General features: G+C 37.3%; 1 protein-coding gene across 1 annotated transcript in view; it reads left to right on the top strand.

Moving 5' to 3' along the window:
* The first annotated feature begins 6,663 nt into the window (after positions 1-6,663).
* Positions 6,664-27,928, top strand: part of GPR149 (G protein-coupled receptor 149) — a 43,710-nt gene continuing 22,445 nt past the window's right edge. Inside the window, exons 1-3 of the mRNA XM_070754124.1 lie at positions 6,664-7,614; positions 9,726-9,918; positions 17,812-18,263. Coding sequence (XP_070610225.1) covers positions 6,664-7,614; positions 9,726-9,918; positions 17,812-18,263 — 1,596 coding nt within the window. The remainder of the gene's footprint in view (positions 7,615-9,725; positions 9,919-17,811; positions 18,264-27,928) is intronic.

Below are 27,928 nucleotides of genomic sequence, written 5' to 3'. Positions count from 1 at the left end.
AATCCAAGGAGGAGCTAGATAATTGATCTCCTTCTGAGCTGTCTGCCACACTCTCCTCCTCCCTGTCACTCATGTCTTCTTGGTCAGAGGAGCCTTCATGAGCAGATTACAACGGGGGCAAAACAGACCTGCAGCATGTGGATGTCTCCCCCACATCCACAGTCCTTGGGGCAGGAGCTGGGCCAGAGCTAATCACAACAGATATGAATGAATGAATGAATAAATATCAATAGTTTCTAGATTTTTATGTACACATTGTTTGCATATCTATACCCCTGCTTATGTTGGTTATTTTCCTTTATTGGAGAACAAAATACAGGAAGCCATCTTAGGTCTACTATGACAGATATCTTGAAATCTGGCCACAGCAGAACTCAGGCATATTTTTCTTCTTGATAGTCATGTATATTTCTAAGCAAGCCACGCACAGAATTTTCTCATACCACATTTTTACACATATATTCTTTGTACTAGCTATAAATCATACATTGCCTACACTTTGTCTGGGAGTGAGAATTGTTTTTCATAATATTATCCAATTGGAATAAGGAGCTGTCTCCTTTCCACTCCAGGAATAAATTAAGAAATTAATAATGGATCCTCATTCATAACATCTTCAAACCGAAGTCACTGCTTCAGTCTACCTAAGAGCAAAGCCTGGCTATTGGATTCTACAGGGTGTGAAATGAATTGTTCAGACTGAGGAATTGATTTGAATTTTAATATTTCATTTAGTATGTCTCTCATGAAGCGATGAGTGGAAAGATCTTCAGGCAAGAACTACAGCCCATAAAGTACCCCAATTCACCTTGTATTGGTACTACTGACTCAAGAAATAAACAGCTCAATCTAACTCCTGGAAGACCCTGTCATAAAATCTACCACTCCTTTCGGGCTTTATAGTGAATAGAAATCTAAATATGCAACTCATTTTTCTGAATACGTTGATCTTTGAGTAACAATTTACATCATGGATCTTTTTGGGCATCCTACTGTTGTAGTATCATATTGGACTATGGCCATGATGGTGAACCTATGGCATGCCTGCCACAGGTAGCATGTGGAGCCATATCTGAGGGGCCATGAGGTATTGGATTCACATGCTGTTTTTTGTTACTGTTGTTAGCCGCCCCGAGTCTACGGAGAGGGGCGGCATACAAATCCAATAAATGAATGAATGAATGAATGAATGAATGAATGAATGAATGAATGAATGAATAAATAAATAAATAAATAAATAAATTGCTCTATATCAGCTCCAGTGCGCATGTGCACACAGGCCAGCTGATTTTGGGGCTTGGAGAAGACTGTTTTTGCCCTACCCCAGGCTCTGCTGTCAGTATAGTTCCCTCTAAGCTGAGCAGTGAGCAATCGCTCACTTAAAAATCATCATCAACTCAGAGTTTTCCAAACCTGCCCAGAAGCTGAGAGGGAAAGAGTGAGAGGGAAGGAGAGAGAGAGGAAGAGAGGAAGAGAAACAGATAGAAAAAAGAGAGGAAGGAAAAGAGAAAGAAAAAGAATGGGAGTAAGGAAGAATGGGAGAAAGAAAATCAAAATCTAGTTTGAAACTAGCTCAACTATTTAAGTGGCATTTTGATATTGATAGAGTTGCCCTATTATGAGCTCACTGTTATAGACACACAGTACAGTATTTTATTTTGAAATTCTCTGAGGCAAAACAGGGTGGGTTTTTTGTTTGTTGGTTTGTTTGTTTATTTAATATTTCTGTGGCGCCCAGTCCCGAAGGGACTGCCGCTCAGACACTATACTTTTCCGCCCCCCCTCCCCCCAAAAAAATTAGAGGGAACACTGGCTGTCAGCGTTCTAAATAGCATCTGAGAAATAAACCAAGTCCCAGTCCAATTCTCTCAATCAGAGCTTGGTTTATTAACAGAACTATGTTAGCTATGCAATTGTCATTCCGATTCTGATCCTTCCCAGAATCCCACCTAGGTTAAGGTTCATCTTACATCTCCCACATGCACAAGTTCATCACGAGAGCCAGTCTGTGTGCAAGGGCTTATCAACTTCCTCTTCTCTTCAGTTGAGGCAGAACAAACGGTGGCCTTGGCTTGGAGAAAGGAATCTTTGGTTGTGTCTAGTAACTTTCCCCTCTGACTACTCACTACCCCTCCCATTCCCCCTTGTGTTGTGTCAGGCTGAACTCTTTAACTCCACATTAAGACTTCAGCCTGACATCTATAGTGTGAACAATGGCCCAACAAGCAAACCATAAGTTCAGAGAAATGGACTTCCGGTTTGCCCATTGGACCGTTTCTCGCACTCCAGAGGCTTCAGGGAAGCCTGAAGGTGAAAAATAGCCCATGCATAGGGATGCACATGTGCATAATGTGGCATGCATTAAGGAGTTGTGTGCTGGCACATGCATAAGCCCTTCATGGTACCGGACCAGATTATCTCAGGGACCGCCTTCTGCTGCACGAATCCCAGCGACCAGTTAGGTCCCATAGAGTTGGCCTTCTCCGGGTCCCGTCAACTAAACAATGTCGTTTGGCGGGACCCAGGGGAAGAGCCTTCTCTGTGGCGGCCCTGGCCCTTTGGAACCAACTCCCCCCAGAGATTAGAATTGCCCCCACCCTCCTCACCTTTAATAAACTTCTTAAAACCCACCTGTGCCGTCAGGCATGGGGGATCTGAGATATTCTTTCCCCCTAGGCCTTTACAATTTACGCATGGTATGTCTGTATGTATGTTTGGTTCTTATAATAAGGGTTTTTTTTAGTTATTTTAGTATTGGATTGGATTGTTACATGCTGTTTTTATCATTGTTGTTGGGCGGCATACAAATTCAATAAATGAATGAATGAATGAATGAATGAATGAATGAATGAATGAATGAATGAATACATACATACATACATACATACATACATACATACATACATACTCTCATTTTTGGCATGCAAGAAGAAAATAGCACTAGCACTTGTACTTAGACATATATACCGCTTCACAGTGCTTTACAGCCCTCTCTAAGCGGTTTATAGAGTCAGCATTTCACCCCCGACAATCTAGGTCTTCATTTTACCCAACTCGGAAGGATGGAAGACTGAGTCAACCTTGAGCCTGGTGAGATTTGAACTGGTGAACTACAGCTAGCAGTCAGAAGAAGCATCTTACAGTACTGCACTCTAACCAATGTGCCACCAAGGTTCCTAAAATATTCGCCATCACTGGACTATTGGATTTAGAGTATCCCAAAGTATGCCCATGTAACGCCAATACTCCACAATCTGCATTGGTTGCCGATCAGTTTCCGGTCACAATTCAAAGTGTTGGTTATGACCTGTAAAGCCCTTCATGGCAACGGACCAGAATATCTCCGGGACCGCCTTCTGCCGCACGAATCCCAGTGACCAGTTAGGTTCCACAGAGTTGGCCTTTTCCGGGTCCCGTCGACTAAACAATGTCATCTGGCGGGTCCCAGGGGAAGAGCCTTCTCTGTGGCGGCCCCTACCCTTTGGAACCAGCTCCCCCTGGAGATTAGGATTGCACCCACCCTCCTTGCCTTTCGTAAACTTCTTAAAACCCACCTCTGCCGTCAGGCATGGAGGAATTGAGACATCTCCCCTGGCCTATATATTTTATGCATGGTATGTTTCAGTGTATGTTTTATATAAGGTTTTTAAAAGTTTTTTAATTATTAGATTTGTTACCGTATATTGTTCTTATTATTGCTGTGAGCCGCCCCGAGTCTACGGAGAGGGGCGGCATACAAATCTAATAAATAACAACAATAACAATAACAATAATCCATCTGCCGGGGGCGGATGGGCAAAAAACTTGACTACCAATTAAATTCTCTTCTTTCAGAATCTACTTAGCATATAATGAACAGTAAAATTTAAGATTTTGAGTACTCTGAGAGAGAGAAACAGAACTCTTGAGAAACTTTTCCTTGATCATTTCCATTTTTCTTGCCCTGTCTTTCCAACATAGCAACATAGCATTGATTTCAATTCCAGAAAAAAACAGGGCTATAGCTGAGCCATTCTGGTAAAGATTGTGAGAATTCCCTTAAAAAATATGACGGGAGCAGAGTAAGATATAATTCATTATTATTATTATTATTATTATTATTATTATTATTATTATTATTATTAATTAGATTTGTACGCCGCCCCTCTCCGTAGACTCGGGGCGGCTCACAACAATAACAATATAAGACAATATAAGAACAAATCTAATAATTTAAAAAATGCTAAAAAACCCATTATTAAAAGCAAACATACACACAAACATACCATGTATAAACTGTATAGGCCTGGGGGAGATGTCTCAGTTCCCCCATGCCTGATGGCAGAGATGGGTCTTAAGAACTTTACAAAAGGCAAGGAGGGTGGGGGCAGTTTTAATCTCCGGTGGGAGCTGGTTCCAGAGGGTCGGGGCTGCCACAGAGAAGGCTCTTCTCCTGGGTCCCGCCAAACGACATTGTTTAGTCGACAGGACCCGGAGAAGGCCAACTCTGTGGGACCTAACCGGTCGCTGGGATTCGTGCGGCAGAAGGCGGTCCCAGAGATATTCTGGTCCGATGCCATGAAGGGCTTTATAGGTCATAACCAACACTTTCTTCACCAAATTAATACAGTCCTTTTGGAACTCTCTGAAAGTCATCTAGAAATACTAGCCTTTAGTTCATATCCTATAATGATACATCTTTTAGTTCTTTTTAATATGTTGTATTATTGATCACATTTTTCATACCTAGCTCCCCCAAGCTTGTGAGCAGATGCAGCTTGTGAGCAAGAAATGGCATCCAGAGACTATCATAATGACATGACTACTGATATGTTGAATGCAAAAAGACAACACTGTGAATGTGAAGCCAATGTAGGAATTATGGAATCTCCGATTCCAACATTGATGAAGAGTGCCAAAGTGGAAACGTTGCTCTAAAGCCATATGTATCAAATCATCCCCAAACCATCTTCATTTGCTTTTTTCTCTGCTTTATGACAGGAGGCAGCAACAGAGGCAGCTTTAGAGAGTCAAAGAGCCCAGGTGTGATTCACTCAACAGATGGTTTGCCTCCAGTTTTGGTTCAAGAACCTGTTGCAATGATTAAAAATAATGTTGACATCAACTAAAATTATCCCCCCCGCCCCTGTTCTGTCGAGCTCTCTGGTAGAATCCTCCCGAAAATGCACAGATACAATTTCAGACACACACACGTTTGAAAATTCAAAACAATGTTCTTTATACCGAAAATGCAAATAAACGAAGCCCTCTTTTTGTATAGCAAAGAGCACTCGTCTCCAAACAAACTGGTAATTTGTACAAGTCCCTTATCAGTCCTGTGATACTTATCTTGCAGCTGTGAGGCAATTCACAGTCCTTCTTCTTTCACAAAGTGAAACACACTTTGCTCTGCTTTAGTTTCAAAGTGGGGAAAAATCAGCACACAAAGTTCTAAGTCAGCAAGGCAGGCACAAAACACAACGATCAGATAATCCTCCACAATGGCCAAACCCACAGGCTGCTATTTATAGCAGCCTCACTAATTACCGCAGCCCCACCCAACCACAGGTGGCCTCATTTTCTTTGATAATAATCTCTCAGTTGTTGCTGCCTATGCATCGCTTTCCGCATGCGTGGCTTTATCATTAACTCTTGTTCTGAATCCAAGGACGAGCTAGATAATTGATCTCCTTCTGAGCTTTCTGCCACACTCTCCTCCTCCCTGTCACTCATGTCTTCTTGGTCAGAGGAGCCTTCATCAGCAGATTCCACCGGGAGCAAAACAGGCCTGCAGCATGTGGATGTCTCCCCCACATCCACAGTCCTTGGGGCAGGAGCTGGGCCAGAGCTAACCACAACACCTCCCAAATTCTAGTGCAGCAATGTACAACCTGAGAACCCATACCCCGTGAATACTTTGGCTGTGACCTCAGAGCCTTTCTGAAAGTTGTTGCACTTGGATTTTCTCTTCTGTGTGTCCCAAGTCCACCAACAGCTGTGCAACAGCTCTGGGGCTGGAAGAAAAAGATGACACTTATTGTTGGATTGGTGTTTGCACTGACTCTGTGCATCAGTCCTGAAGGTGAAGGTGTGGCTTTGCAAAGGATCTTCCTTGCTTATAATCTGAGAGCAGATCTCTGCTTTGAGATATCCTTCTTCCACTCTCTTCTGCTATCCTGCTTATAACTGACTCCTCCCTCCTGCAGCTATGAATTGTGCAGACTGAACCAAAGAGCTTCTGGTGGTTATTTCCCTCCCTCCTCTCTGCTATAGTTTCTCCTAAGCCAGCAGTGCGAGACTGGTATTCTGCTTGCTTTCTCTTACGGCACGTTTTTGACACCGGCTTTTTACTTTAAGGCTAAACTTGATCGCTTCTGAGGATTATAAACGACTGACAAAGAACGGAGGAGAGGAGAAATTATTGTGCTTTGTTTTCTTGGCTGGATTTTTTTTTTGTTCTTTGGGACTTAACATTAATGAACAGTGTGAGCTGGGCATTACTTGAAGCATCCTAAGCAGGCATTCAGGAAGGGGAAAAAAACTGTGCAGTCCAAGAATAAACTTGGTAGAGAAGATGAGGAATCTACTGTGGAGCTAACAATGTTTTCATCGGATGAGAATTCAAAGAATCTTTGAGAAGGTAAAGTAACGTCAACCTCAGCTATCCCAACCATCCTGGCAACAATGTCAGTCACCCATATTAATGTTTCCTTAAATGGGACAAGCTCCCCAAACCAGGGAATAGTGGATATGCCAAAAGACCAAAAATCTTTGAATCTTTTTATTTTTTGCTTGACTTTTGTCATCACATGCCTAACCCTGCTGGGTAGCGTCTATTCATTAGTTTCCCTGCTGAGAATGCAGAATAAAAGTACAGTTTCGATGCTTGCAACTTCTCTAAGTGTGGATGATCTGATTAGTGTGGTACCAGCAACAATTTTTATGCTCAAGCCTTGGTTGAATGAGATGCTTCCGCAGACTGTGTGTACCACTTCAGCGCTACTGTACTTATTTCAGGGCTTCTCCAGCAACTTGATGGGATCCCTTGTAGTTTCCTATAACTTCTACAGCCTCAATAACATGGGACCGAGCCAAGGGGCCACCAAAAGGCCAGTGAGCATAATATGGGCTGTTCTTACTATCTGGATTGTCTGCCTGCTGATTTGTATTTTGCCTTTATGTGGCTGGGGCAGCTATGCTCCTACCTCCTGGGGATGTTTTGCAGACTGTTCCAGTTCGTATATCTTGTTTCTCTTTATAATCTACTCATTGGGTTTCTGTCTCCTAATTATACTCTCCATTCCTCTTATTTATCAATTGTTGTGTTCAAATGAGCAACAGCATTTTTATGATGATTATCATCAAATCGCTGGTATCCATTTTTCTTCTGGGGTACTTCCATTTGAGAGCCAAACATCTTCTCTTCCTTCAGAAGAAGCTATGATTAAAACCCAGAAGCATTGTCAGAACTCTGACACAGTTACCAGACAAAGTCCAGCAGACCACTGCCACTTGGACCACTACGGCACACAAAACGTGCCACCTAACGACAGGAATATCACTGTGGAATTTGCCCAGAAACGCTTCTCGCTAATTCTTGCTCTGACCAAAGTCATTCTTTGGCTCCCAATGATGGTAAAAAAAAAAAAAAAACCTTGCCCAAATTTATTTTCCATATCTCTACAGGTTTACTTAAGCGGTATCTAATGATATTTGGAAGTGGGGAGCAGCAAAACAGAGTAAATTAAGCTATGGCTTGTGTTCAGCTTGAAAACTTGTATCTTGTTTTGGAAACATTGGTTAATTAATATTTTTTAATGAGTTACTGTGTTACTTGCTTTGTATTTCTTTATTCAGTTTGGCTACTATTTGAAGTATTCCTTGTCTAATCACACAGTTGAGTATATTATTGCGGTTTCAACTGAATGCACTGTATATTTCTAATACTGGTTTATTTAACTATCAGGAACTCCAAATGCACATATATTAGTGTATTTTTAAAGGAATAAGTAAGATTTTAAATACTTCTCAGATGATTGAGAATTGTTTTGCCAAATGGTTTGTAATAGTCAGATGAAAGAAATATTTCAGACAACTACTTCATGGGTCCAGTTCTATGTTAGCATAGGTGTTCTACAAATACATCTTGTTGAATTATTCCAAAAGAAAAAAACTAGGTGGAATTGACCAAGCTCTTATTCCACATGCAGTTCAGATGGGCATTAGGTTGTCTGTTTTGGCATCTTCCAAAATTTCCTTGCTTTGTTTATTAGCTGCAAGACACCACTTTTTGGGGTGAATTGCCTGTAGCTATGTAATTCAGAAGTAGTCACAAATGACTGGAAGAATTTCATTATTTTCTATTTCCTTTTAAAAAAAATAAGAATTGCTGCCTTGAAGTTTGTGATATTAGATTGCAAATAGAGGAATCTGTTCAGTTGTTGTTGTTTTTGTCATGTATCTCTTACACCATATTCAGTGACCTATTGCATTTGTGAATCCTATTTTTTCCAGCACATAGGGAGAAATAATTTGAAATCTGTTATTTCTTCAGAGCTGTTTTTCAATCCTACATTCACTGCTGAACTTTAATCTTTACATCAGTTTGGTCTAAGACTTGTGTACTCTGTCCTGGAAATAAGCCCTATTAGACATTGAAGAATTTATTTAGGAAGCAACGCATATTCGCCATTCCAGTAGTCAGAGCTGCATTCATTCATGTTCTTCCCCCTCTAGCAATCCTCCCTTTGCCCTTACTGTTGAGATTAAAATTGTAAGATCCATGGGGCAAGGACTTGCTTCTTTATTTATGAAGCTCTGCATAATGAAAGCACTGTGCAAATCATCTATCAACATGATCTTCTCAAGGGTACCTTTTCACCTCTCTGCAATAACTCAAATGGCCCTTTATTAATAGCTCAGGGTTGAAGCTACTTCTCTACTACAGAACAGGCATCAATATTTATTGTTTCACTTGAAGCAACTGGCATTTCTGAGAGACACAGATGGAACTTGTGTTAGAACAGTTCCTTGTAGACATCTGTCAAGATTCAAAGACATGTGAAAGCTCAGTTGAGACAAATTCCAGGAGAACGGGAATGTTTATCAACTGTATCTCAAAGAGCAAATGTCTTTGGATGTCTTTTGATAGGCAGCAGATGTATGTATGTCGGCTTGTTGTTACGTGCATTATTTTTCAATGGCCCTGGTAATATATCATCAGCCAAATATCTGTATTAACTACTGGATGAGCCTGACAAAGAACATTAGGTCATGCGCAGGACTTAATGGACCATGGGCCATCCAAATCTGGGTCCTACCCTTACCATGAGCAGAGCATAGATAAGTATGTTCATAAATATGTTCATAAATATGTTTGTGAATGTAATGATATAGTGTGTGCAATTTCACCTTTGGTTTTGCCATATTATGTGGATTGTAGAAAATCATCCCCAAGTAAATGAGGTTGTTGGGAGGTATAGGCTCCCTTGTAATACTTCCATGGCATTGCAACATATGGCAGACATACATATTGAAACACTAAGTAAAAGTCAGCTCTACCAATCTCAGTGGCATTTATTTGTGAGTAGCAGGTTTAGAAGAGTCCTGTATACCTGTCTGGATCATGTCTTTGTTTTCTAAGATGCCAAATTTTCAAGTCTGGGGAGAGGAATATAATATGTAATCGCTTCTGTACAAATCAGCTGTCTGTTACTTAATTTCTCTGGAATACCTCTCTCTTTCAGATACAAATGCTTGTTCAATACACTGTTGGGTTTCACAATCTTTCCTTTGAGATATTCAGCTTCCTGCTAACTTTGCTAGCTGTCACTGTCACTCCGATGTTTGTCTTGTCAGAGCACTGGAGTCATCTGCCTTGTGGCTGCATTATCAATTGTAGAAAGAACATCTATACAGTGTCATCAGAGGAAAACAAAGGTAAGAAGGAAGGATGGGGAAAGAGGTTATACTGCTTCTTCCAAAGGGACATTATCAAGTCTTTCTGTCACCTACTGCAGACCCAAGGGGATGTAAACTCTGTAGTTTTATATTGTTGTAACATTTTTCATTAGAACGCTTCCTTTGGGCCTGATCTGATCTTATTTTCAAATGGAGACTCCAATGTGGTATTGGAAGATCAATGTGGTCTCTGGCTAACAGAAGATAAAGCTATCCATTACATAAAACAAGACCAAATGAGGTGGAGGTGGGGATTGCTATAGTTTTACACTCTTCTTTCATTAAAATTAATGGTGATATACACACACACACACACACACACACAAAATTAATGGTGATACACACACACACACACACACACACACACAAAGTAAATTACATGATGTAGGTTATAGAGGAGATGCTCATAGTAAAATATATCTAAGAAAGAATAGAAAAGAAGATATAAGAATAGAACATATCAATGAAATAATAGAAGAAGAGATATAGGAATAGAAGAAAGGTATAGGAGATATAGGAGAGCAATAGGACAGGGGACGTAAGGCACTCTAGTGCACTTGTACTCGCCCCTTACTGACCTCTTAGGAATCTGGATAGGTCAACCATGGATTCTCCATGTCTCATAAACAGCCAAAGTTTCAAATTACCCATGCAGGCAACCCATGTACAGTACATTTCAGAGTTTATCAAATACAATTTTATTCACAATCCAGGCCCAAAGCAAAATGGATCTGTTCTGTTCAAAACAGATGTATCCTCTGGATCTAATAGAGAGGAGTGTCAAACTCAAGGCCCACGGGCTGGATCCAGCCTGCATGGTGATTAGATTGGGCCCACAGGCAAACAGCGAAGGACTGAGCTGCGGTGCCTCTGCCTGTGAAAACATAGCTCAGGAGCCTATTTTTCTTTGCAGAGTGCTCGGGCCACCACAGCTGTCTCTGACACAAGTGATGACATGCAGGCCACACCCATCCTGGCCAAGCCTATCCTAGCACACACACACCCTTGAAATAAAACACAATATTGATGCTGCTCTCAATGAAATTGAGTTTGATATCCCTGTTCTAGAGCCTGCTTCCGTGTTTGCTTTATGTCAAGAAACAATGTGCTCACCTTCTGCATATTTCTGGTGTTGATCAAATATTTGCAGAAAGAAATTTATAGCAGATGATCATCCAATGATTATCTAACAGTGTAAAGCTAAACCTTTTCTCTCATTTTGTTTATGCAAAAGATTATTCCACTCCCCTGCCCCAAAATATAAATATTTACCCTATTTTTATGGCTCGAGGTGGAACTAAATAGTTAAACATACAATCACAATATCTAAAACCAATACTTTAAAATATTTTATTTTTATGACTACTTTTGGTGGCAGCTAAAGCTCAGTTTTATTTCTAACATATCCTGTTACAAAGGCTAGGAGTGCTCCTGGTGCTCTTTAGAAGTTTAAAACTCTACAGTAATTCCAATCAGATGCAGTTATGGTAGCTAATGAGAGGGGATTGTGAGGACTATTGCTTGAAACATCTGGGGAGACTAGGATCACTACCAGTAAGCCTGTATTCCAGAAACAATGTTACAGGTAGTCCAAAACTTACAACCACAACTGAGCCCAACATTTTTGTTGCGAAGTGAGACATTTGTTTGATCCATTTTACCACCTTTCTTGCAACAGTTGTTAACTGAATCACGGCGCTTGTTAAGTTAGTTAACATTGCGGTTAAGTGAGTGTGACTTCCCCATTGACTTTGCTTGCCAGAAGGTTACCAAAAGTGATCACATTATTATTATTATTATTATTATTATTATTATTATTATTATTATTATTATTATTTATTAGATTTGTATGCCGCCCCTCTCTGAAGACTCAGGGCAGCTCACAACAATAAAAACAGTACAAATCCAATAGTTAAAATAATTTAAAACCCTTAATATAAAAGCAATCATACATCTCACGTGTTTTAAGGAGTTTGCGAAAGGCAAGGACGGTGGGGGCAATCCTAATCTCTGGGGGGAGTTGATTCCAAAGGGTCGGGGCCACCACAGAGAAAGCTCTTCCCCGAGTCCCACCAGATGACATTGTTTTGTCGACGGGACCCGGAGAAGGCCAACTCTGTGGGACCTAACACTGCAACCATAATCAGTTGGTTGCCATGAGTCTGAATTATGATCACATGACTATGGGAATGCTGCAATGGTCGTAAGTGTGAAAAATGGTCCTAAGTCGCATTTTTTCAATGCAAAGGTAACTTTGAACAATCCCTAAATGAACTGTTGCAAGTCAAAGACTACCTGCAATTAATCAACCTATTTGCAGGAATGGCAGATTTGGAATTCATATAACGAGAGCTCTCACAAGATGGCTGTTAAGATAGTTATATACAAGATAGCTAGATGTCAAACGTTCATTCCCTTCAATTTATTTAGAGCACCTACAATTCACAACTTAATTAGCCTTTTCTTTTTCTGGGCAAGTGGATACAGCTCTAGAGTATTTGTTGCAGTTCCTTGTCATTTTGATTCTTTTAAGAACACCTACTGTGCATGAGCTATTTGAACTTGAAAACATTCTTATGAATACAAATAATGTTAGAGGCTGACACTTAAGCAGCTTACTGTTTTCTCTGTTGAAGTCCTTTGATATTTGTGTGTGTATGTGTTTTCAAGTCAGGTTTGAAGATGTCCCTGCATTTTTCTTAGCAACATTTTGGGAGTGGTTTGCCACTGGATGCTTCCCACAAATGAGAGAAACTGACTGGACTGTAATCACCATTTGACTTTGTACCTAAGTTGGGACTATAAATCATTTCCTGATTTCTAGGCTGATGTCTTGACCACTACACCAGACTTATTATTTAATATTTTAAGCAGCTGGATTGAACAGGATTTATCTATCCCAGAGCAGAAAGCTTTCCGGACCAAACTGTTGCAGGACTGAGATATTATTTCCTTCTTTTGCATAGAGCAGGAAAATAAACTAATTCTGTTATTAGTAATAACTGCATAGGTCCCAATTAAACATAAAAATGATGTAGATAAAACTGTTCAATCCAAATCTGGGACTCAACCATAGATGGTGATTGAGCCACAGTGGATTCTGAAGAGATGGATTTCATTGTTCTTCCTGAATCACTACATAAAACAAATATGAAGAATTAAAGTCAGTTAGACAGAAAAAAATGTAGCAGATGTTGAATTCCAAGCCAATTGTGCATCAAACAAACAAACAAAATTAGAAAAAAAAGGCTTGAACTGGAGACATTCAGATAGATGATTAACATGTTAGTTAGGTATCAGTAAATCAAACCTGATTCCTGACAATTGCGTGGACAAATCTTCAACACCTTGAAGTTCTTCACAAGTAAACCTATTGCAGTGCATCTAACCTGGTTAAGGTAAAAGACCTACAATATTTTGATATTGGAATAGATAGTAAATAGTAGGGTGATTCAATCCATTTGGAAGAATCTCCCAAGTTTTAGGACTAGACCCTAGATTAGGTCAAGGGTTCCTAAACATTTTGTCACTCTACCTTTCTTTATTTTAATGTACAAACCTCCCCTAAAAATCTAAAGACGAAAATTAATAAATTAATATTAAATTAATAACAAAAATAATAGATTGAAATAATGGGAAATACAGATTTATTATAACAATGTAACTAAAAAAATATCCATACTTTCCCAGACCCTGTTTGAACCTCTCCATGGAAGGAACATCTCACAGTCGATTAAACCCTGAATTAGATTGAAGTTGTGTATTCCCTGGAATTGGCTAGTGTATAAATTTAAATAATAATATCACTGAGTCAAACCACAATATTGTATACTTATGAAAAAAATAAATCTCTACTTATCCCAATCATGATTGGAGCCCTCAGAGCAATGCCCAAAGGACTCCTTCGATATTTGGATTTTAAAAAAATTAATTGGACCTGAACACTCTAATCCCCCCCCCAAAAAAAACCAACCCGGCTTATTTAGAACTGCCTATATATTTAGTCACTACCTTAAAAATTATTAGGTCCTTGGTTAGATCTTGAATTATTACGTTATCACCAGACTCAGACTGGGAATTTAACTGTACATTACTCATAATAACGATATCTGTGGCTTGAGAGCATGTCTGTCATTTTCAAAGCCTAAGGAGCAAAGACTCTCTATTGAAAAACTCAATAAATGGATTTTATCAGTAGCTTTCTTAAGCCACATTGATTTAAAGCAGTCCCTAAAGGCTAAAAAGGCCAGACTTATAGGGAAGAAAATTAATTTTAGCAAAAGTTGACAAGGAAAAGCCAGCCTCTTGCCTCCACAGAAACTAAATGCATCTCCAAACATAAAATGGTATTTCTAATTCATTTTGGGACAGCAGGGATCGATGAGTTCTTCTTAAAATCCCTGATTCTCTGAGTAATAATTTTCAGATCTGTAATTTGATGGCAATTATCTTCTTTCTCTTTTTCAAAAGCAGTTTTCACAGCTATATATTGCCACTGGAAAGATTATCATTGTAATTGTTCTGATCTTTGTTGTCAGAGAACTATCCCTTCATGACACTATCAGTGCCTTTCTCATTAGGATTAATCTGCTTTTTATTCTACAGCACACTGATCTTGTCTATCTATCCTTGAGCCCAAGGAAACAAAATTATCACTTCAAACCCTTTACGATTAATAATAACATTAACCCAGATTTTTCACAATGCATATTTTCATTGTGAAAGTTGTCTCACTCTCTACTGGCAATGTTCTCACATCTTAAATTGTTATCTAGAATCAAAACAGAAAAATGGTTAATCTTTCCATTCATTTACTATTTAAGACACTAAACCTCTATTAGACATGCATGAAACAAGCAATATCCTTATCTCATTCCTTTTCCTATTCATTATTTTTCTCCAAATTTGGTTTCTGCAACAACTTCTTGTTTATTCTAAAAGTTCCTCAGAAGAATAATCAGAGATAAAGAAAATAATCTGATTTCTCCTATTTGTACCAATCTGTATAAACAGCTTTGTAAAATCGGAAGTTGAACTTTGCTTGCATAAATAATTAATGGACCATGTCAGCATGGGTATATTCACCAATATTTTATCATCTTTAGGCTATAAAATCTTGTTTTATATTTATTGACACAGCTCTGTTAGCATAGTGACTGCTTCTTCTCCTGCAAATTTAATCAGTGCGAATATGTATTAACTTGCTCCACTGTTTTCTTACCTGGTACTTGGTTTGCTTTCTATCATACCTGACTAATTCCTGAACATATTCTACAAATGCTTTCTATAATTGTATAATTAGATTTGTTCTCATATTCCTTCCATCTTATTTGATTCAATTATATATCTCTTTTGTGATTAGTATTCCTATCTAAATATTATTTTCCCATTATTTCTTGTGAATTCTTGTTATTTTTTTTAACACTTCTATTTTTCTTTCCATGTTCTTTTCCCTTTAATCCAAATATTTATAGTATCTTCCTCAATTTCTTTCTGAAACTGCTTGGCTGCCTGGATTGCATTGCATTGAATTTTTCCATCTCTTTTTAAAATAACAACAACAACAACAACAACAACAACAACAACAACAGAGTTGGAAGGGACCTTGGAGGTCTTCTAGTCCAATCCCCTGCTTAGGCAGGAAACCCTACACATAGTTTGCTTGATTCTGCTATTGTACATCCAGTAATGCCTATATAAAATCTGCATTTATGTTGCTTGAAAAAGAGGATAGCAATAAATATTTTTCCATGTGTTTATTTATTACCACTTCCCCTCCATTACTGCATTTCTTCAAATTTTCTTACAGTTCTCAGTTCCTCAATTTCTCCAATGTTAGGCTGGCAATTACCCTTTATAGGTCTCTGTAGGTCATCTAGTCCAACCGCCTGCTCAAGCAGAAATCCTACACCTCCCCAGCCAGACGGCAGTCCAATCTCCTTTGGAATATGTCGAGAGTTGGGGCGTTCACAACCTCCACTGGCAGTTTTAACAATGCCTATACTATTTTCTTATACAATGCCTATACTATTGTATTGTACAAAGTGGTTCGCCTTTTTCCAGACTTAATTTTGAATATTCTTCACTTAGGCATAATACTTTTCTTTGTACCTCACTGCTTTGAATATTACTCTTAACTTTATTATCTAACTCTACAAGCAAGAGTGGTCTTTTCAGAAGTTTCTATTCCTACTTGTATTACTCACAAGACATTAAACATCACATTATTATAAAAATGAAATCCTATTACGTATATTTAACTCAGTTTTAACTCAATGTGACTTTTTATGACTAATTTATATAATCTCAACATTATCAGAATATTTTCAGAGTTAATTGTCTTAAACAGCCAACAATATGAGGATGAAGCTAAGTTTACATCAGTGGGACAAGTTAATTTACTTTGCTTCAATGCTATATTAAGTTACCAAAAAGTAAATCTCTTTGAGTTCAGTGTGATTCATTTTGGATCTGCGATTCATTAGAATGTAATAGGCTTTGTTTGTGGAGATATATATATTGGACTTGTGACACTGAAATAAAACTATATTCAAGCCCTGAAAAGAAATTGAAGGCTGAATCATTAAACCAACAAAATATGCAGAAAATTGTAAAACTATAGGATAAGACTGGATAAGATAGAATAGGATAGGACTGGATAGGATAGGATATATTTTAGTAAAAGTATAGTAATAGTATATTATTATATTGTAATATATATTGTACAAATATATAGCAAACATTTCCTTTTCAGAACATTTTTCAGGATATTATTAATGCAAGCTCCAAGTCAAATTATACTTTATTTTTATATTATTTCTGTTACAATAAGGTCATTTAATTTTCTTCCAGTGTAGATTTAACAGACTTTCAAAGTGTATACAGTTCCTAATAGAACCAACATTAAAATGTTTTCTAATAGTTGGGAAATAACTGTGCCTAACTGTGTCTAAGAAATTTTTATTTCACATTCCAAATGTTATGATGTCTCTCTCTTTAAGTCATACATAAATATATACAATAAAGGTGCAAAATACTTTAATTAAATTTAATACTATTTTAAGCATTCACTAGAATAAAACTCATTGAGTTTACTTAATAAATATATGACTAATTTCCCTTTGTGCATCCACCGCACATGATCAAATGAAGGACACTTTTTTGGATGGTTGCCCAGTTGCCACACTGTCTGGGAGATAATTACTTCCAGCTGCTTTTTTTTTAAGCATTAAAATAAATATGTTGGCCTGGTCAACATTTCTGCCAGAGGAAATTTGGGGAAGGCTCATTCACCCCAGCCTATGTTTATTTAATCCCTCTATGAGCTGCAAAGGAATAAAAAGCAAAGAGAAAGTAAGACAAGAGGTCCTTGAAGCAATCATTGTAGAACTTTTATCTCCTTGCCAGCAATGAAAAATAAGGTAAACCTTGTGTTAACCTTTGTTCCAGTTTGCACAGGGATGAACCATAGTCTGTTTGCAGCTAATACTAATTTCCTCTACTGTCTGGTGCTAATTGGATTGTGGTGTTTATACAATATAGTCTGATTTACTTCCTGCCTTAGTAAAGAATGTTGTGCAAATAAATACATTTGGCTTCAACTATTTCCTATTTTGTCATTTAATTTTTTAAAACATTGATTTAAAATATATGTTTGATAAAATTCACTGCTAACCCAATTATTAAAATATTAGGGTGTATGTGTGTGTGTGTGTGTGTGTGTGTAAACATGTGTATCTATGCATGTATCTATCTATCATCTATCTATCTATCTATCTATCTATCTATCTATCTATCTATCTATCTATCTACTATTAAGTGTGCTGCTGGCTTCTAGTTGTTTTAATGCAATTATTTACTTTCTTTCTTTAGCCAAAAGAAGAGGCTTTGAATTCAATTTGTCCTTCCAACAAGGTTATGGAATCTATAAGATATCTCATGACAATCACCACAGTGATGGTAGCAATTCAATATCCTACCACAGCTTGCTCAACTGCGATTGTGAGAACACAAAAGGAACTCAAAAAGAAAGCTGCAAACTGGAGTTCAGCACCATTTCCGTGGTGGACAGCTCCACGTGTAAAAATATTACTGGCTGCAAAACCGTTGACAGCTCAGACACCAGGAAAGACTTAAGCAGGGACAAATTCATAGACTGCCTAATGTCTGATAAAATGTCATATAAGAAAGAAGAGATCCGGAATGTTGAAAAAGGACCTTTTTTTGAAGGACCAGAAAGAAGGTTGTCTCATGAGGAGGGCCGCAAGCCGGAACTCTCTGACTGGGAGTGGTGCAGAAGTAAGTCGGAAAGGACCCCTCGACAGGTAGTGTGTAATTTAGTACTGAAATCTTTTACGTCCAAGGTTCATAACTTGGGGCCCCTTTCAAATCTTTGAATGTTATTCCAGAGAACTTTCAAAACAAATTTTAAAATAAAACGAAGGGAGGAGATGATTAAGGGAGCAATCATATCATTATATTTACTTCATTTCATACAGCTCAAATATAAACAATTTAGTTATTGTCCCCAAATTGATCACTTCTTAGTCCTCGCCCTGTCTACTTTGGAAAGTATATCATTGAAAAGAAAAGGATGTTTGGCAGCAAAAGGTTGCACATGGTGATTTGTTTGTAAGTGTAAACAAGTGCTAAGAATTTTAGGGTCTAAACTTTCTAAGTGATATGTCACTTTTGGTTACAAAAAAATAACAACAGAGCCATGTTCTAAATTACAATCAGACAAGGCAATATACTCAGCATAGTAGAGCAGATTTCAATGTATTTCACTGTGAAATAGTAATAACAATAGCACTTAGATCTATATACCACTTTGCAGTGCTTTACAGCCCTCTCTAAGCAAAGAGTCAGCATATTGCCCCCAATAACTTGGGTCCTTATTTTGCTCATCTCAGAAGGATGGAAGGTTGAGACAACCTAAATCAGAGATACTTTAGTTTAACTCTGTTGCAGATAGGATAGGTCTGTAATTTATTCTGGCAGTTAAGATGCAAACTGGGAGATTGGTTATATATGAATTAGTACTGATTTCATTCAAATATAAGTATAATTCATAGAAGGCATGGTTTAATTTGAATGTGTGATTTAAGAGGGCAAATATTTAATTTAAGTAGCATCAAGTTTCTGCACCTGATTTCCAAAAAAAAAAAAACCCCCTGCAAACTATAAAGGGAAACATAAAACACCTGCAGCTGCTTTATTTTCTGAAGGATATTAATATAAAAATACCAGGAATGTTAGATCTTTTACTCACCTCTGCTAAATTTGGAATGAATACTTTCACTCCGATTATTTTTAAAAAGCTATTTCCTTTGTACCTCTTTTAAGACAGATGTAGTGTGGATAAGGATGTGTCAGCAAATTAGCTTCCATGTAAAATGAAATGAATTTGGATTAAGTATCAGGTATAAAATAAAAGATTCTTAGCTTATACTTGATACTTAATCCAAATTCGTTTTGAGCCAAGGGCATGCATTTCTAAGCTTTCAGCCAATAGTCCAAGTGGCTGGAACTTTTTTTTAAAAAAGTTAATTTCCAGTTTAAATTAAAAATTGAATTTTAATATTTGACTTGACCCCATGCACCACTCATTTCTATGCTCCCAAGGGTAGAAATACACTTCTTTTAAAAGTACTTTCTTGCTGTACAGAAAATAACCTTTAAAAAAAGCAGTAATAATGCACGGGATAGTTGTAGAGTAGACCATGAGTCTACTCTAGACTGTCTGGACCACATTGACTAAAAAGAAACTGTCTATGGCCCCATTTAAAATATATAATACAATTGATGTATATAAATAACAACTTCCTTTGCTTTTTATACATTTTGTGTAGTTGCATTACTAGCTATCTGGGGATGCATGTGGCCTATAGGCACAGGATGGATACATATTTTATAAACTTTACATTGAAAAAATAGGTAGAGTGGCTGAACAGAACAAAATGAACAATTATATTGTATCATTAGAAAGTATTATATGAACATTTTTTTAAAATAAGAACACAATAAAAACTGTATTTAAAAATTGTATTATCTACTTAATCATTTTCCAAGCCCTAGGTTCAGAAGAAATTATTTTGGTTTATATATTTGGACACTGGCCCATAATTTAAATTAAAAATGTGATGGTTTAGTGTCATGCATTTGACAATAATTTATTTATTTGTTTATTTATTTATTATTTAGATTTGTATGCCGCCCCTCTCCGAAGACTCGGGGCGGCTCACAGCAGAGAAAAACAAATCATAAATAATCTGAATACATTTAAAACATTTAAGATTTAAAAAGAAAACCCCATATAATACATACACACTCACAAGCATACCATACACAATTTAAACATGCCCAGGGGGAGATGTCTTAGTTCCCCCATGCCTGATGGCAAAGGTGGGTTTTAAGGAGTTTACGGAAGGCAGGTAGAGTAGGGGCAGTTCTAATCTCCGGGGGGAGTTGGTTCCAGAGAGCCGGTGCCGCCACAGAGAAGGCTCTTCCCCTGGGGCCCGCCAACCGACACTGTCTTGGGAAGACTGACCTTTATTTGATTTTCATTATGATACTCAAATGCAGTTATATTCTGAGTACCTTTGAGCTATTTTGTCTCATTGCATGCCTGTTCAAATATTTTGGAAGTCCTGTAAAATATCAACAACTATTAGAAGCTAGTTTTTCAGCTTTGGTCTATAATGGAAAGATCATAGTGTAATCTCTTGAAAATGTTCTGAAATCTTAGCCACATCTATTGAGAAGCAATATCGAGCAATATTGTTTCATTATCCAAATTAATATATGCTATTGTCTCTTTACCTGAGGTTGAACAGGCTAATAAGATGTGGCTTACGGGGTACTTTGATAAAACCTTGCTTGTGCATGTGAGTGAACACATGTTCATTGTCTTAGCATGTTATATGACATGTGTTAATACTTAACTTTGTCTTAGTCTAGTATCTTATGGAAACATGAACACTGTGGTTTGTTAACCATACTTTACAAATTAGCATTTTCTGTGAATATAGCTTTACAGGCCTACAATAGTTTTTGTTGTGTAAATTTGCATTATTTCACTTAAAAATTAGACTTCTGGGGTTTCTTCTGTTTTATGAGTTTGGATTCCTTCATTTATAAAATCTAAAGGCAATCTGTTCATAGAAGGAAAACTGATTGTATTAAGAAATATTTTCAAATGAGCGAGTTCACATAGTGAGTGAGCAAGAAACAAAACTATCATTATCCCACCACTCCCCAAAAGACAAAATTGGCCTTCAGAGTTCTCTCAGTGAAATGAAATGAAAATAAACACTTATAGAATAGGATGAGAATCAAAATTACTCCCCTTTATATCCCCCTGTAAATGCATACAGACTAGAAAAGTACCTCAATTCCCACCACAGTAGACTATGTGGTCAGGAGAAGTACCAGGTGGCAATAACACCACAGTTATTAAGGCCAGAAATAGCCTCAGTTATCAGAACCAACTGCAGACATCTTCTATGACCTTCAAACCTGACATATTATGAAAGCCCTATTATATAATGTAATCAGAAAGCTAAATCTGCAAGTGTGAGATACGTAAGAACAAAGTTAATGACATATTTTTCCCACACAACAGCCCCCTTCATTGGCACAATAACTTGCATTTGCCTCACCAGAGAAATATGGAGGTGTAGTTGACAAGGGCACACAAAGAAGAAACCATTCCACTTTCACTGATCTACCATGGATATGGAAATGAGAAAAACTTTCCAGATAAATAAAAATGTAGGACTATGAAAGAAAGTCTATTTTGCTTAAGTATTGAACATAGTAATACATTTTTTGTTTTTTCATGTCACAGAAAGGAGAAACACTGGAACTCACCATACTGAAAAAAAATACTATGTGCAATGCCCTTAGTGCTTTCAGGGATATTTGTTATTAAAATTAATGATGAATAACTAAAGACCAAATTCATTTTGGAAACAGACATTGAGCTCACTTATCTGCCTAAGAAAATCATAAGAAAGGTATGTTATTTTAAAACCAATTTAAAACCACCCAGAGTGGTTTTAAGAGAAGATCCACAGACAGTCATGGTACCTATGCTGTTGGTTTCTTTACTTTTTTCAAGATCCTATCTTCTGCCACAACCAATGTGTTTTGTGGGATAGGACAGGATAGGACAGAATAGAATAGAATAGAATAGAATTTTTTATTGGCCAAGTGTGATTGGACACACAAGGAATTTGTCTTGGTGCATATGCTCGCAGTGTACATAAAAGAAAAGATAAATTCATCAAGAATCATAAGGACAACACTTAATGATAGTATGATTTGATTTGATTTATTGGATTTGTATGCCGCCCCTCTCCGGAGACTTGGGGCGGCTAACAACAATAATAGAACAGTATACACAAAATAATCCAATACTAAAAACAATTAAAAACCCATTAAAGTAAAAACCAAACATACATTCAGACATACCATGTATGGTTACATACAAGCAATCAAATTATATTAGAATCCAGTCAATATAAATTTTAGGAATACAAGCAACAAAGTTAAAGTCAAACAGTCATTTGTGGGAGGAGATGGATGATGGGAATGATGAGAAGATTAATAGTAGAGCAGACTTAGGAAATACTTTGACAGTGTTGAGGGAATCATTTGTTTAGCAGAATGATGACTTTCAGGAGAAAACTGTTCCTGTGCCTAATAGTTCTGGTGTGCAGTGCTCTACAGTATCATTTTCAGAGTAGGAGTTGAAGCCTTTAGTGTTCAGGATGGTAAATATTTTCACAGCCCTCTTTTTGACTCATGCAGTATTCAACAGAAGGCAGGTTGGTAGCAATTGTTTTTTTTCTGCAGTTCTAATAATCCTTTGAAGTCTGTGTCTTGTTGGGTTGCAGAACCAAACCAGACCATTACAGAGGTGCAGATGACAGACTCAATAATTTCTCTGTAGAACTGTATCAGCAGCTCCTTGGGCAGTTTGAGCTTTCTGAGTTGGCGCAGAAAGAATAATCTTTGTTGTGCTTTTTTGATGACTTTTTTATGTTAGCTGTCTATTTTAGATCTTGCAATATGGTGGAACCTAGAAATTTGAAGGTCTCTACTATTGATGCTGTGTTGTTTAATATTGTAAGAGGTGGAAGTATGGGCACACCACAAGGTTAGTTGTTCAACCTCCCATCTGTATGCGGATTCATCATTGTCTCGAATGAGTCTGATCACTGTTGTATCATCTGTGAACTTCAGTAGTTTAACAGATGAATCATTAGAGATGCAGTCATTGGCATAGCTAGTCTTTTCATTTTAATGCAAATTTTCTTTAAAAAGTTCTTATAAAAAAATTAAATTCACTTTGCTATAAATATTATCACCTAAGTAGTCCATCACTGATCAGAAGCAACTAAAATTTCTTCTGTCTTAAAAAGTTAAATTTTGAATAATTAATCTATTCCTCTGCTTTCCCTGCCTTACAATTTATTGTTTTATCATGTCTTTTATTTTGCTGTTTTCAAGAGCATAATTCAGGTCACTGACATTATGCCCTCTTCCACTGAAGTATCTGAAGTTCAAGATCTCATTCTGCAAGATCAGTTATCTTCTGAATCCAGGAGTAAATATTGGCTTGTCATATATTCCCTGAAATAAAATTAGGAGAATGGCAAAAAAACCAGAAAATAAAAAACCCAGACCTGATCTCAAAGGCTATGGAAAAATAGATGGAGTAATATTGGTTTCTATATGACTGGTTTATTACTCTAGTAAATTGTACAGTATATGACAATTTCCTTGTCATTATTTTCTGTTTTCAGTTTTTGAGTAAATGTTGTTTCCTATGTATCATGGAGAGAAGCAAATTGTTCCCCTTTTAGTGACATCACAAATGTTATCCTGTGGTTTTTCTTTAAAGCATTCTAATTAACAGTTTACTGCAACACAGTCAAGAGAATGATTTTCAATAGAGCACATAGATTTAAAAATGCAGAATTATGTCTAAAAATTGCTTTTCAACTCAGAAAGTGAGAAAATCAAGTATTATAATAATAATAATAATAATAATAATAATAATATCTCACAGTCCTAAATGCTTGGGAAGTGTTTGACTTGTGATATTGTGATACAAAACCAAGCATATCAATTTCTGTGTATTACTGGGGGGGGTTGTGAATATAATAATAATAATAATAATAATAATAATAATAACAACAACAACAACAACAACAATAATAATGGTGATACGCATTGTCGTCGGAGCACTTGGTACTATGTCCAAGAATTTCACAAAACACATCAAGAAATTGCAGCTTCCTACAATAACAACAGAGAAACTGAAAAAAACCCTGTGATACTCAGAATATCATCAGTAGTATTTATGACACTTTATAAAATGTTTGGTTGACTGAGTTTCATGTTTAATGAATAAAATACATAGTAATAATAAACAGCATTTTCTCTTGCTAATAGTGCTAAATAAAATTGAAATTAAAGCTGGGACTAGTTCTGATTTTGAAATATTCCATGAATTTTTAAACTTTAATCATAGTTTAAGAATGGTACGGATCCATTTCATTTAAAGGAACCTCATCAAGAGCTTGACTTAATGACTTTTAATTAAATCCACTAGGACTAAATCATCATGAAAGCTTGAGGAAAATATAGGAAGAAGTTTTGAAATTAAAATTGAATAAATAAATTTGAACCTCTTCATGGTATAAAATTCATCTCTCTGCTCCTCTAGTTTTCTTTGCAGTTTCAAAGACTATTATGTTTGATTATATAAACCTAAACTTACATATTGCTAACATTATGGCTAAGACGACTTAATGAGTGTTAGATTTTGCACTGGTCATAGATGCGATTGTGTGATGGCTGTTGAATGAATGCTTATTATACTACTGGATTTTAACTATTAGTTTTTAGTGTTGGGTGGATTTCACTCATTGCATTATATTGTATTGTATTCCTTTGTTGTAAGCCGCCCTGAATCTGCAGAGAAGGACAGCATAGAAATCCGACCAAATGAATAAATAAATAAATACTGCAATTGCCCCTATTGCCTTCCAGGCCAATCTCTCTCCCTTGCTTGTTCTTTCTTGCTGTTAAATAACAGTTTGTTAGAAGCAGAAATATGTAGTTTTGCAATTGGAGCTCGGGGTTTTTTTCTGCTTAGGAAGGTAAGCAAATTACTTCCTGCTAGCCTCACCAATTTGCCTTCTAAAAAATAAATGTCAAAACCATATTCTAGTCAATACATACTATACATGTTCTTAGTTAACTTGAAAGAATATGGACATCTTTTTCAGCATTAATTCCAAAAGCTTCATGCTATTGCTGACCCACTCCTTCAGCATAATGCTACTTTTGGCCATTACAAAGGAGGATGAGAATATTTTTGTTATCTCTTTTTATCTGGTTGAAGTTTAGTGATAGCTACATGCCTGCATGCACGCATACATACATACATACATACATACATACATACATACGAGGCAGCATATAGATTTCCCCATGGTAATATTTTACTTGTTAGAGGGTTTTGAAACAAAAATAGTGTTGTGGTTAGCTCTGGCCCAGCTCCTGCCCCAAGGACTGTGGATGTGGGGGAGACATCCACATGCCGCAGGCCTGTTTTGCTCCCGGTGGAATCTGCTGATGAAGGCTCCTCTGACCAAGAAGACATGAGTGACAGGGAGGAGGAAAGTTTGGCAGACAGCTCAGAAGGAGATCAATTATCTGTCTCCTCCTTAGATTCAGAACAAGAGTTAATGATATAGCCACGCATGAGGAGAGCGATGCATAGGCAGCAACAACTGAGAGATTATTATCAAAGAAAATGAGGCCACCTGTGGTTGGGTGGGGCTGTTGTAATTAGTGAGGCTGCTATAAATAGCAGCGTGTGGTTTTTGCCATTGTGGAGGATTATTTGATCATTGTATTTTGTGCCTGTCTTGCTGACTTTGACCTTTGTGTGTTGATTTTTCCCGCTTTGAAACTAAAGCAGAGCAAAGTGTGTTTCACTTTGTGAAAGAAGAAAGACTGTGAATTACCTCACAGCTGCAAGCTAAGTACCTAAGAACTGATAAGGGACTTGTACAAATTACCAGGTTGTTTGGAGAAGAGTGCTCTTTGCTATACAAAAAGAGTGCTTAGTTTATTTGAATTTCCATTATAAAGAACATTGTTTTGAATTTACAAACGTGTGTGTGTCTGAAATTTGTACCTTTGAATTTTCGGGAGGATTCTACCAGGGAGCCCAACAGAACAAATAGTAACGTACTTCATGTTTGCTTCAATAAGTTTATTATTAGAGGATGGTGGAGAATAGATTCCTTCCTAGGGCTCAGCTGTCCACTTGACTCTTGCCTGGAGCTCCCTTATTTAAGGGACTTTCAAATACTAGACTTTGCCCTCTGAAGAGGGTATTGTGCATTCCCTTCTCAGCACTGAACTAAATCACAACAAAAGAACCTGGCATTTTACTAAAGAAATGGGCTGTGTTACCAGCCTTTTCCTTCACCCTTCTCTCAGGGTCATCTTGAACTTGCAAAATTGATGCTGTTAGTGCTCCTCTCATGATTATTCAGTAGCATTTTTCTCTAATGGCAAAATTCATTCAGTACATATACATTAGGCAAAATGAATTTGATTGGGCCTTGTACTCTATTCTTTCAGAAAGGTTTATTATACTATAGCAATTATTCACTCAAGTAGAGCTTTAGCTACAAGAAGGCTTGATCAAAAGGAGCTTTCGCTGAAATTTAGCTATTCCTTAGTGTGACTTTGGTCTCAGGGGGATCTTTCACTCATTTTCAGAAATTAATCTTCAGCAGACTTCTACCTGAAGCTACATCACCCAGACTTGTAAGAATGGCATCTTCTGTGCAGGACTCTTTATGTGACGACATAAAAATACTACTTCTTACACTACTGAGATATACGTAGATTGAAGCCCCACATATTATCAATCATGAAAACAAGTCCATGCAAACAATTCAATTTAGTTCATCACAGGGATTCAAAAAACGAAAGTGCAGATCCATCACATTTTGTTCACAGTTCTGGTGATAAGGAAAAAAGAAAAAAAAGCAATTTTCTCATTTGCTTGCTTATTTGTTTATTACATTTACTTATATCTGGTTGGTTGGTTGGTTGGTTGGTTGGTTGGTTGGTTGATTGGTTGGTTGGTTGGTTGGTTGGTTGGTTGGTTGGTTGGTTGGTTGGTTGGTTGGTTGGTTTATTTATTTATCTATTTATTTATTATTTTGTCCAATACACAATGAGGGTTTTAGTGGGTATACACATAGTAAAATACATAATGAAGGTTATAGAGGATATACTCATAGTAAAATATATAGGAATAGAAGAAAGGTATAGGAGATATAGGAGAGCAATAGGACAGGGGACAGAAGGCACTCTAGTGCACTTGTACTCGCCCCTTACTGACCTCTTAGGAATCTGGAGAGATCAACCGTGGATAATCTAAGGGTAAAATGTTGGGGGTTTGGGGATGACACTATGGAGTCCGATAATGAGTCCACGCTTCAACAACTTGGTTACTGAAGTCATATTTTTTAGTCAGGTTTGAAGCCATTAATATTAAGTTTAAATCTGTTGTGTGCTCTTGTGTTGTTGTGGTTGATGCTAAAGTAGTCGCCGACAGGCAGGATGTTGCAGCATATGATCTTGTGGGCAATACGTAGATCATGTTTAAGACATCTTAGTTCTAAGCTTTCTAGGCCCCGGATTGAAAGTATAGTCTCGTAGGGTATTCTGTTTCTAGTGGAGGAGTGAATGGTGAAGTATCTTTGGACATTTTCAAGGGTGTTAATGTCTGAGATGCGATATGGGTTCCAAACAGATGAGCTGTATTCGAGGATGGGTCTGGCAAAAGTTTTGTAAGCTCTGGTAAGTAGTGAGAGATTGCCAGAGCAGAAGCTACATAGAATTAGGTTTACAACTCTTTCCTATATTGAATTTATAATAATTTGTT

Source organism: Erythrolamprus reginae, chromosome 5 (assembly GCF_031021105.1).
Source record: "Erythrolamprus reginae isolate rEryReg1 chromosome 5, rEryReg1.hap1, whole genome shotgun sequence".
NCBI classification, from domain to species: domain Eukaryota; kingdom Metazoa; phylum Chordata; class Lepidosauria; order Squamata; family Dipsadidae; genus Erythrolamprus; species Erythrolamprus reginae.
The sequence above is the reverse complement of the archived record's forward strand: the minus strand, read 5'-3'. Positions and strand labels throughout refer to the sequence as shown.